General features: G+C 40.5%; 1 protein-coding gene across 3 annotated transcripts in view; it reads right to left on the minus strand.

Annotated features, from left to right (window-relative positions):
* Window positions 1–2,021: 2,021 nt before the first annotated feature.
* Window positions 2,022–12,281, minus strand: part of SHROOM2 (shroom family member 2) — a 128,098-nt gene continuing 117,838 nt past the window's right edge. For all 3 annotated transcript variants that reach the window (XM_055702186.1, XM_055702185.1, XM_027798667.2), the window contains 2 exons: window positions 8,356–8,628; window positions 2,022–4,868 (listed from right to left, as the gene is read on the minus strand). In XM_055702186.1, the coding sequence (XP_055558161.1) occupies window positions 4,602–4,868; window positions 8,356–8,628 (540 nt within the window). In that variant the 3' untranslated portion in view covers window positions 2,022–4,601. The remainder of the gene's footprint in view (window positions 4,869–8,355; window positions 8,629–12,281) is intronic.

The raw sequence follows: 12,281 nt of genomic DNA on the forward strand, positions 1-12,281 counted from the left end.
TATTGCTTACTATTTGTGTGCAATTGCTCATTGTATTTATATTTCTTTGAGGCTGTCAGAAAAGACACAAGCCTAATTTATCAGAAGAGCAGAGTTGGGAAATGAAACAGATGTTGAAACCAAATGCTTGAAACAATCTTCATCAGGAGGATTTTGTTAATTCCTCTCAGGCTTTTGGACTTTACAGCTCTATCAAAACAACATTTTGGTGAAATTCTTGTAACTCTGCATCCACTACCCGGTTTACAGAACGCGCTCTCCCGGAGGAAGCTAGCAAGTGATGCTATCACAAGGAACAGCAGCAAACTAACAACTCTTGGTAAAGCACGGCAGACCACAGCTTTTTCAGAGCTAATACTGCCACCTCTTACGGAAGTTGCTTGGAATGAGTAAGTCTACTTAACATAGCTGCAACTTCGTATGTGCTTGAGAAGAACCTTTCTTTCACTAACTCCATTAAAATATGTGAACATACGTCTCAAATGTTGAGTATTGTCACTTGTGACTTGCAGCATGCAGGCTTCATTTAGATACCATTTTGCTGGAGATTTATGTTACTGAAAATAAGTATCGGTATTTATCTGTATTTTTCAACACCTTGTACATCTTCAGCTCCACTATCACAAATCCATTTGCTTTAATGAAAATCTCTCCTGTGTTGCAACAGGCAATCATGAATAGCAAAACAAAGTATTTCAATAAATCTGGATATGTGGTGGGAATCTGGCTGTTCTCCAGTGATACTGTTGTGTTTAAGGTTAACAACTCACACCTAGCAAGCAGGAGATGCACAAATTCCTCATCCTGCTTCATCCCAGAAAAGGCAGCAGAAAGCACGAGTAGTCCAGGTATTGTCAGTATCCCACCCATGGCAGCAGCCGGCACCAGGCAAGGTTTTCAAAAGAAGGAGCAGGCAACAGGTAGTGACAGTTAGTGGGTAAGTTTCTTGTTAACCTTACCAGTTAGCAGTTTATTGCATCCAGCAGAATGAGAGGAAGTGAGAATTCGGTTTATAGCAACAGACTCCGCCAATACTCACACGTTTGGCAGTAGCGGAAGGCACAGGCTAGTCACTAGGCCATCTCCTCCTGCCAAATTTAGGAGACTGCCTCCAAGACAGATATCAAAGAACATAAAAATGAAGCCATTGTGAGGATTTTTAACAAAGCAGAAAACAAAAAAAACCCAAAACCATTTTACTTGTTCTCAGGAAAAACTCCACTGCTTTGACCAAAACATAGCTCAGCCTAAGATAAACAACAGCCTATGTGCCCACGTGGTTACAACCAAGAAAAAGGTCCTAATCGTAGCCCTTATCCTGTGGTCTGAAGTAGCTTGCCACCTTTTCCCAGATAGCTTCTACGATAAAGACCTTCACAGACAAGTAATTTCCAGGATGATTTATCAAGCTATAAAACATTACCTGTGGTCACCTCTACTACCAATTTGTGCACACTTGACAGTGTTTCCCAATAAGGCAGAAGATTCTGCAGTTAATCTGAGAACCCCCACTAAACTGAAACGAAACAGTTTCTGTGGAAGTCTGTTAAGAAACTGAAAGCTCACGGTGATCTGTTCTTGCAAAAAGTCTTGAGAGCCACTAACTTTAGACACTTCCATATGAAGTATCATTCTAAACATGGGATGAAGCCAAAACAGTATTCTTGCCCAAGCAGACAAATCTCCTTCCCTTGCAGACAGTCCGTAAGTAGTGAGAGACTGATTCATTTTATCCACCTCGTAACACATCTTCCCTTCTGCCCTCTCATACCCACACATTTAAAATAATAAACAGACATAAACACACTTCTGGTACTTCCTTGCACTGGGAACTTGAGAATGATCCATTGGCCAACATGTTAAATAACCTGTCAAAAGACGGCAAGCTACTTCAGACCTCAAGGTGACCAGCCCGGCCTTTAAAAAGCTATAGGCACTGTTGATGGGCACCACAAGACGGCTAGCACTGTACAGACAAACAGTAGGCTTTGACAGTTAAAATCGCACAAAAAAACTAACTCTACATTGAAATATACAGTTTATTTTCTCAAAGTCAAGCAATACCATTTATCAGTAGGTAAGTGTAAGTGTCAGGCAGGAAAACTGTACATTTTCACTCAGGGCTGCAGGATCCAAACAGTTGGAGAAACACTGTGGAAATCTTTCACTATACAAAGAGATCTAGAATTGAGAACAACATAGGGTGAAGAAACAGCCATCCCCGGGATGTCAAAGGCATAACATTAGCACCATATTTTTTTCAAAAAGCAACAGTATAGCTATTTACAGATTTACATATAACATTGGGAGGCAACCATCTTCAGGTTCCCAGGGTAAGAGATTTCAAGTTTTAAAAAAGGAAAGGAGAGAATGGTGTCTACACAACTGTTCTGTGAAAAGGATAATATATATAGCTTTCACAATATTGCTACCTTTATCAGAAAGATCTAAATCAAAGTACTGTATACAAACACATTGTAATTATATTATTATTCACATTTCACATACACATTTCAGAGTAACCACAATATTTAAAAATTTTAAAATGCCACAGATAAAACAATGCACACTCTTCTCCAAGCTAAAAGACAAGCAAAATTTATTTGGGAATTGTTTAGTTTTGGATTTGTTATGGTTAAGGAGTAAGTTTAAGGACAAAGAGATCACTCGTCCTAGGAACATAGCAGCATATAACTGTGAGATGCCCGAAGACTACAATTCTGATCTAGGAGGAAGAAACTAAGGTCAGCTGTAGGTCTTGTGAAATGATAGCTCCATTTGACCTCAACTGATATACATCAACATAATTCCATTAAAGATTTGGTCCAGGTATACAAAGTAGTGCACTGTAAGGGGGGCAACAGTCCTTTTTAATGTTTGCACCTGTCTGTAAAGGAACTGGTTCCAGAAGATTCTTGCTCCCCGGTTCCCCAGCTCGCAAGGAATTTGCTAATCAGCACCTCTCTGGTTCTCTCCCCACTGAAGAGAGGATTCAGGTAAGAAGGACAGAACACCTATTGTGAATGCAGCCGCTGCAGGAACAGTGGGAAGAATTTTCTCTCTCTTTCCGACGCTTAACTACATGTATTTTCAACCTGCTTAGCTACAGACTGGCATTCACATCAGCCTTGAAAATGGCTTCTTGTTGGGCAACCTGTTTGCCTATGGAGAGATAAATGTCTTCCTTAGTACAATGTAAATGGCATATACACAAAGTCATACAAGACTTTCCTTTGCCTGCAAAACTTTATCTTAGGATAGAACTTGACATTTAGGTACTACAGAATTTCCGTAGGTATTTGAGCAAGTTAGTGTAACCTACCGCTGTGCTAAACCAGGAGTTAGCACTGTTTTTTAGAGCTATGGGAAATCATCTGGTATAAGTCAGTGGCAGTATTAAGAGAACACAACCAGTAATCTGATACTGTGAACTAGCATCTTCTCATTCATCATTTTGCAATGGAACAACCAAGCAAACAAACCCCACTTATGTTCACAGTTACCAAGCAGAGTTGCTCCGAGTAATGCACAGTATTTACATGGCAGAAGTGTTTATATTGCATTTGGTAGTCTGAGGAAGTGGAAAGAATGTACAGCATTATGTAGGTCAACTTCAATATAACTTATCTGTCTCTATAAAACCATCACAATGTTGAGCATTCAGAAGAAAAGTAGTACTGTCCTTAGCCTACATTTATTTTCACAAAGTGTAGCAGGTTTGGGGGAAGAAGAATAAAAAACATGCACAAAAAGCACAAGAAAGAGCAAATGAGCCTTCTAAATAATTTAGATAGATGAGAAATGTTTTGAACAAAATCAGCACAGTTCTTCCAGCCTGTTTCTTAAATCAACTTGATGAAGAAAAACACTTGCATTGCAGTAAGAGGATGTATAAATATGTCTTGCAAAATAATTTTTTAAAAATCTTCAGCAAGGTAGCCATTATGTGATTTGCAAGCTGGTTTAAGAAGTGTTTAACTGTGATTTTAAAGTTAATTTCTGCAAGGCGAAAGTGCCATCCTATATACAGTATTACAAAGAAAGTGTCTGATGCCACAGGATCAGAGTGACACTACATTTCAGCAATCTGAATATATTAGCTACAAGATGCACAAGATTCCCCTATTTAATGTGTCTTTAAAAAAAATAAAAAGCCACTAAATTTAGAGTTTCTAAATTTGTGTGCATTCATAAATTGCTGTTGGGTTTCCCAGCAGTCTGTACAGCATCTGAACATAAAGAAAGTATACATAAAACCTATTCTAAAAAACATTACTGTTTGCATGCACAACAGCCACAAACTTTCAACTTACTGAGCAGAAATGTTAAAAGTCTATCCTTTTCTGTGGAGCTTTCTGTAAATTAAGCAATGAGAAACAGCTGTAGAGTCCAGCAATAAAAATGTGTTCTAAAAAATTAAATACATCATCCCAAAAAAATGAAAGAGAGCATTATTGCTGTTGTGAGAGCTATTTTTCTCTTGTGCACTTGTTTCTCTACCGTCCACTCAGACAAGCCAAGATACTAATTTGTGTACTTGGAAACTCCCTCATCCCTTCCTTCTTTCCCATTTTTCACATCCTTGGTCAAACTCAGTCCTCTTATTTGAGCCGTTCAGGTTGGAGGCTATCAGTCAGACACTTCAGCTGCTCTTCCCCCAGCTTGATCTTGTCCTCCAGCTCGCGCTGCTCAATGATGAGGGCCGACTTCATTTTTACAAAGTGCTCGTAGTCTGCTAAGTTCTCCTCACTTAAGTAGTTTGCCAAAATGTCAAAAACAATGCGCTCTCGACGATCCAGGTTCTCCTTCAGTTCCTTTGCATCTTCGTGTTGCTGGGTCAGCAGCTTCTGCTTCTCTACCAATGTCCGCTTAGGAGAAAAGAAAAACAGTTAAAAATGTGCAGTGTTAGCCAGGCTGGGACAACACCTTCAGTGTTTAAGGGTCAAATCTGTTCTCTCTGCAAAGACAAAGAATTTCCCAAATATTTAGAGAGGTGGAATAAGACTGCTCCTTAAAGTTTATTCTAATAAGTATTTTTGTAGACTACAAAGTCAAGTCTTTTCAAGATGGAAGTAAGAAACAAAGAGACCAGCAAGCTTTAACAGACCGATCTGCCAGAGTCACTCACTCACCCTGTGCTGCCTCTTCTAGAGACAGCACAAAGCTCAGAGCATGAAACACCTTCAGGCTTGTGCTCTCAGTGTACTTAAAATACACAGCCTAGATTAACTCAGGATTCAAGACAGCTATGGAAGACAAGTCACAGCAATCCCACATTACTGGAAGAAACACAGTTTCATCTTCCTTTGAGCTTACGCCAAGGAAAAAACCCCACTGCAAGTTGCAAGCAGAACTATCTGCTGCAAAGAGATGGAAGTACCCTAGCAGACAAGCCCAAACTCCGGAGTGTGGCTAGATTGCTCCCCAGGGCAGCATTTCAGCTTGTGTGTACAATGAGCAGCAGCGGAAGAATTGGACAGAATTAGATGAACACAAGAGGGCATATATCAACCAGATGGCAGCTCAGTTGTAGAGTTACCCACATAACCTAGGGATGAAATAGCTCTGTTCTTCTATTTGCGATCATTGTCAACAGACGCAAGAACAATCAAATGTTTAGTCCTTCATAACAATTCCTGACATTTAGGTTGTATGGTTTCTTCTTACCAAGCCTACGGTATGACTTTAACATGATCGTGAGTAACCTAACGGTTTCAGGAAAGTAAACACTGCTTCCGTTACGAACTTTACCTGACACCTTAGTACCTCTGCCCCTGTGGAGGTTTAAGGAATACCCAAGAGAAGTGGGATGCAGAATAACTCTTGAATTTGCTTTTACTTCTGCCAAAGACAACTGACACCTGAAAGCCTGTTTTGAAGGGTAAAGCGAAACACACTGTAGCAGGATCAAGACACCATTCTTGAGGAGGTTCTCTGAGCAACGGGTAAATGGCTCACCACGCCTACAGACATAAATGATGTCAGATGTCTTCTCTGACTGTCTTCAACCAACCAAAGCCATGCAGGGTGCAGATGTTTTTTCTGCGGTTAGCATTGCTCTGAAGCTCTAGCCAAACAGAGCCCACCTGAAGCTCCTCTGACAGAACCATCTTTGACTTTCTATTATGAGTTTTTCTCAAGAATTATTCACTACTTTGAACCACAGCCATATGAAGAGGAACTCCTTCCATGTATTTGACTTTTCAGCATCCAGTTCCTAAACTACTATCCCTAGTACTTGTCCCTAGTCTTGCAATAACAGATCTTGTGGGTCTAGGCACCTGATCACATCTGTTCACTTGGTTCAGTGCTTTGTGGTTCTCAACACACTGGCTTTGATTGTAATTAATGAGAAGACACTGGTCTCACTGTGTGGAAGGAAGGGGGCTGGTACCTGTCTCAGATGAAGCCCCTTTCAGAAGCTAAAGCTGAAATATCTGATACTGTTTCTTGCAGCAGAAGAGACCTATGACAGAGCATCTAATAGTCAGAATATTAATTCCACAGTAATTCTTTGCCTGCTGACAGACTATTTAGAGAGTTGCTGAGCTGTTGGTGGTACCTAGGAAGTGGAAAACTATCAGAGTAATGTTTATTGGATGGTATCAGATAAAAATTAAAAAAATAAAAAAATCAATACTCACTAGGGATATGATTCCCAGTGATGGAAGTAACCTCCCCTGTTTTGTTTATAAGATAGATTACTAGTACACCAAACATCATCATATGACCTAAGAAAAAACCAAGGAAAACCCAAAAAAGACACGTGCCAGTCTAAATAAAAAAACCCTGCACATGCAACCCTACATGCATTGTATTTACAATCAAAGTACCTGGAGACTTGATCCATCTGAGGAGCATCTCTGACCAACACTTTTAGGTTTATTTCTAATGTTACTATGGCAAGACTTTGGTGTCAATGAGAGGATGAATGGGGATTAAAATATGTTAGGGAATTCTGCCAGTCTAAATTTGACAGCAGAGCACACAGACAATTTCTGACTGCCCTTTCTACATCACCTACTCACCTTTTTCCTTTTCCACACCTAGCTAATAAGCTATTTTTATCATAGCTCTCAAACTGTGTTTCCTATATGCTCATATCACCTGGTAGCTCTTTTCCCCAGTTCACACTCCCATCTTTAAGCTCACCAGGCAACTGCAACCACATTCAGAAAAAAGTCAAAAGAAGGATTAAATTTCTTCAAGTTTCAAAGCTTTGATCTGCCCTCTAATAAGCTGTCAAATACCCTCCCTTTGACTCAGTCAGAAAGGGGTCAGGACTGTCATTAAACAAGTATGTTTGGCAGCAGCTAGGGCCAAACAGCAACACACAGCTTCAGACTAGTCCCAGCACTTACTGGTTCTTATTGGTGAAACGACAGAGCATGCTCACATGAATCCACTGCTCATAGAAAAAAATCTGTTACACCATTTAGGTGGACTGCTGGCATTTCAGTCCATAGCCACAAGTCAAAAATCCCATTTCACATTCATTTACCTGCAGAAGCTAAACTCACTTGACACATACCTACCTCCCGCCCTCTTTCATTATTTATTTGTTTTAGCCTTTAAGTTTTGCAGATGTCTACATCTTTCCTTTGGTGCTTATCTGTATTGCTACTATCTCCTTCCCATCTAAGGCCCGATGGGATTTGGAGCTAAACAAAGTGCTGCCAGCAGAGCTGGGATCCAATAGGTAAGAGCACCTTCAATGCTCCTGAAATTTTCACATCTGCTGGGATTCCTCCACATCACTACTGGGATATTCTGCTTAGGTAAAACATGTTTCTTCCATTGAAAAATTCTTCCCTCCCCCCCCCCCCCCCGTTTTTTTAAAGACTTGTCCGTCTGTCATTTCTTGCTCTTGTTCTTGCTAGGTATTGCGGAGCAAGCTGCAGTAGATGAGAAATATTTTCTCTGTAACAAGCCTATATTTTTATCAAGATCCTTGGTTGAGTATAAAGAAGTCTGTAACCTTTCTATGTTACAGCACAAAGTGATACTCCTTTTACCCATCCTGAATTGTTAGAATATTTTTGTTCGTCTCCTTTTTACACTGTTATTAATAGATCCCCTCCTTCTTTAAAATTCCTCTAAGAAGTGTGTTTTCTAGTATGCTGCACCCCAAAACACCACTTTTACTCAGCCAAGCCACTTGTAGGTTTAGTATTCCAAGAAAAAGCAAAGCAAAGCGAAAAGTTTAAAGAATATAAAGAAAATGGCCTTAAGAGATTTACCCATTCACCATGCTTCATCTTGAGCTTTGTGATTTAGATAAACAGACCCAAGCCAACCCCCCCCCCCCCCACCAGGGTCACTAAATGCACCGATACTATTACTGGCCCTTCTCACCCGTTCTTCCGGAGAGGTATTTTCATCCAGGTTATTAAGAGCATTTTCCACCCGGGCCAGACGACCTGACAGTGACAGCAGGAGGTTGACCACTTTGTCAAGGTCACCAATAAACATCTTGAATTTGTCGAACTCATTGGGTTTGCAGACTTCTTTCACGATGGCCTCTACCTCCTCCCCCAGTATATTGTTTGCTTGGATGTCTTCCAGAAGTGTCTCCCGTGCTTCCCTCAGCACCTGCAGCTTCCTACTAATGCTGTCAATAAGTTCTTGCTGTGGAAAATAAAGGGGATGAGAATTTATTAGCAGTACTGCACTCTTCCCCACTTCTGAAAGTCATGTCAGAAACCTGGCATTTTAATACATTGAAACTCCTGTGTGGCTTTGACAATGAGTGCGTTACAATTAAACATGTCTAAGGTCTATACCTCTGGGTTCAAAGGTTCAGGATGTAGGTCTACGATGCTCACCTTGAGACCTGTGTTACATTTACCTTTGTGGCAAAAGATGAAGGACTTCCACCCACCCAGCAAGCATTCCTGCTTCTTTGAACGGCTTCAAAGCCTGCTATGGAACAGCATAAAGTATAGTGCATCCTTTTCTCTCTAAATACCAGGTTCATAGTATCTTTCTGAAGAGCTACACTTAGGAAGATAAACAGCACCAGGAAAACAATCCTGTATTTTCCATATGACGCAGTTAAAACTAGGGCACTGTCTAGCTTTTTTTTTCCTTTCTGCATAATGTTAGCATCCCTCCAATAGCAGTCCTTCCACTCTCAGAAAATCGCAGTGTTAACAGTGCCTTACAACATTGCTGTAGGGAAATCATAATCCCTGTGGCACAGAAAGGGAGAAAAATCTACTGTATTGTACAAAGCAGTGCTGTGCAAAGTGGCTCTGCCAAAGGACCAAAGAGGCATCTTTGGCTGTCACTGTCCTATGCCAGGCAAATATACCACCTCATCGGTCATTTGTTGTGGTTTCTCTAGTATAATCCCCCATTGCCTGGGAGGCACACAACCCGGGCCTAGAAAAAGCATGTCAGGTGCATCACCAGCAGAGCCAGACGGGGAACACAGATGCCCTCCCTCAGTGACCTGTGTTCCAGCTGTGCTGCCCAGCTACCTCCCTGCATTTGGTCTTGTTTCTTACGTGTACATTAGCCTTCACTTGCGCACAAGGGGTGGTAGTCAGTTCAGCTAGTTGTCTATCCTAACATGAGATGAATCACAGCCCCAAAATGCCTCATGCATTTAAATGTAGATATTTAGTATTCAGCTAATTTCAGGTAAGAAAGAATCCCAAAGCATTCTCTAAATAAACACCTCAGCGCAATTTCTAAATGAAAATTGCATCCTTTCAAATAGTCATTACTTCACAGTACCACTTCAATTTTATTTTTTTTTAAATTCCTCATGACATTCTTTAGGAACTCTGCTTTCTAAATGCAAATCTGATTACAAGAATTCATGATTACTAAGAAACATACTGATGGCAGCTAGCACTCTCAGATGCCACTGAACAGTCATTGCCAATTTATTTTGGGAACAATAACAAAGCAAAACAAAACAAAAAGTCTGCCATCTTAACAGAAAGCAACTACACTGAAAATTTAACAGCCTTTTTGAAAGTAGAAATTCAACACACAGATTATCTGGGCTGGTTTTCTCCTTTTTGATTTAATATGCTCAGGCCAGGTTAATCTGGATTTGGGTTATCTGTTAGTCTGGGTGCCCAAAAGATTAAGGTAGTAAGCAGTTCTACAGATGCTTGCTTTACTGACTGATTAATCTGCAGGATTTGATTTTTTCCCCCTTCTTTCAATGCAAATGCAGTTTGATGTGGATTATGTAGGTCACAGTGCTACGCTCTTATTTCCCTTAGATGACATGCACAGCGCTTGCTGTTTTACCATCCGAAACACAAAAGGAAACTGTTGTGCTCTGTTACTATCTCGAGTTTCTCATTTCTGCAGCTGTGCTGCAACTTTCTCTAACAAAACAAAAATCCCATACATATGCTCAACGTTTACCAATCTCATCTGACAATCCAGATCAGTGCTCTCAAAGTTTCTTTCTTTTAAAAAAAAGAACCACAACCCCCACCATTTTCCCAGTAGCATCCTGTTTAGATGTGTCTAAGTGGCAGAAGCTAGCCTCTAAAGGGTCGGTTTTGCAGGTGAGGAGGTCGTATCTACTAAGAATCAGATTATGACCACTGATTGCTTCCTATCCAGATGAAGCAGTCTTTGGACACTGCAGCTGAGATCACTACATGCTTGTGCTAACCAGCAGAAAACCTGTATTATGTTCAATACCTACTGAGCCAGAGGAGCTCCAATCTACATCTTGAAACTGGCAGATGAATAATTTAAAGCTGTGAATTCTGTACCGGTAAACAACAAATGAATAAAACCTCATCTTTTTCCAGTAATTCTTGCTGATCTGACCAGCAACACAGAAAGTAGCTCAGCAGAGTCCTGCTCAGGTGGTTCACTGCTTGGCATGCTTTATGTAAATTACTCTGCTCTTAGCTCACCACCCCATTTCACATGAAATTCAGGCCTAAAAGCAGAAGAAACTTGGCATTCTTCAATTATTTTTACACTCTTCAGGAGTTGCTGAAACTTTCCTAAAGGCAAAGGGGACACCTCCTACTCTGCCAACACATGGATTTTCCTTACAACAAAAAACACTCTTGCAGTATCTTCGACATCTGTTCAGTATTTTACAGTTGTGGTAAACCTACATTAAACTCAGTACATGAGACACATACATTCCATTCCTGCTAGCTGGGAATACAGAGATTGTCCCAAATAAAAAAAATAAACAATAATCAACAACCCTGTATGAAATTCCTATACTTATTCCAAACATTAACAAAAAAAAAGGCACGACACATTTCTGGTTTGCAAAACAGAGAATGACAAATACTACAATTATTCCACAGTGGACTGCAATTAAGGTATCTCATAACAGAACTGACCAGTTTCTAGGAATCAAGGAACAGGTTCTGGGCACATGCCTCCTCTAAAATCACTGAAGTCATAAAGTGTGCTATTAAAGCATTCAGGTCCTTAATGATCTCTTGTTAAAATTGCCAAATATGTGAAGCTGGGCCAAGTTATATATTCTGGCTGTTTTATGAAGATGCCTTGACCCACTTACCACGAGTTTTATATGGTTTTTTGACAAGATCCAAGATGAAAGCCCACTGAACTGAGTGCTTACATCCTACTGCATGCGGAAGAGCAGGGAGAGGAGTAAGCAGCAATGGCATGGCTACAACAATATGTGTATTCAGAGATGGGGGAGCTCTGCTAAAAGCTCTTCGAGAAATACTTCCTATCTCATACGATTAGTGGTGTATACTCGAGCTGGGGGGATGGAGAGAGAAGTATGTAAAGGGTCAACATGATTTTCCTGGTAACAAACACCGCACAAATAGAGACACTTCTGCTTATAAGTTTTAGTATTTATTCTGTTGGGCAAACAAGAAAGGTTTAATTTTAACACCTCCCCATATATACACTCCGTAATTAATGAAAAGAAAACTAATTCTAGCAAAAACAATGAACGTGGCAATCATGTGCGGCACCAGATAAAACCAAATAATTCAAAATGCAGTGAAATCCTTAATTTGTCTAAGTAGTACAGCTGTCGGATTCAGCATCTGCTTTGTGAGAGGGTAAGGGCAGCTCTTCTACTGCAACCACACCATGCCTCCAGCAGTGCATGCCGTATTGAACTGTGCAATGCAGTGGGGGCAGAGGGAGGGGAGGGAAGGCTGAGTGAGATGAAAAAAAAAAAAAAGAAAGAAAAAGAAAAAAAGAAGAGTGGTTAACAGAAAATACTACAGCCCCCTCAAATCCAGTGTCATCCACTCCCGCACTGAACCAACCTGGGAATCTCCTATGGAATCTCT

This window comes from Falco cherrug, chromosome 2, assembly GCF_023634085.1.
Source record: "Falco cherrug isolate bFalChe1 chromosome 2, bFalChe1.pri, whole genome shotgun sequence".
In the NCBI taxonomy this organism is placed as follows: domain Eukaryota; kingdom Metazoa; phylum Chordata; class Aves; order Falconiformes; family Falconidae; genus Falco; species Falco cherrug.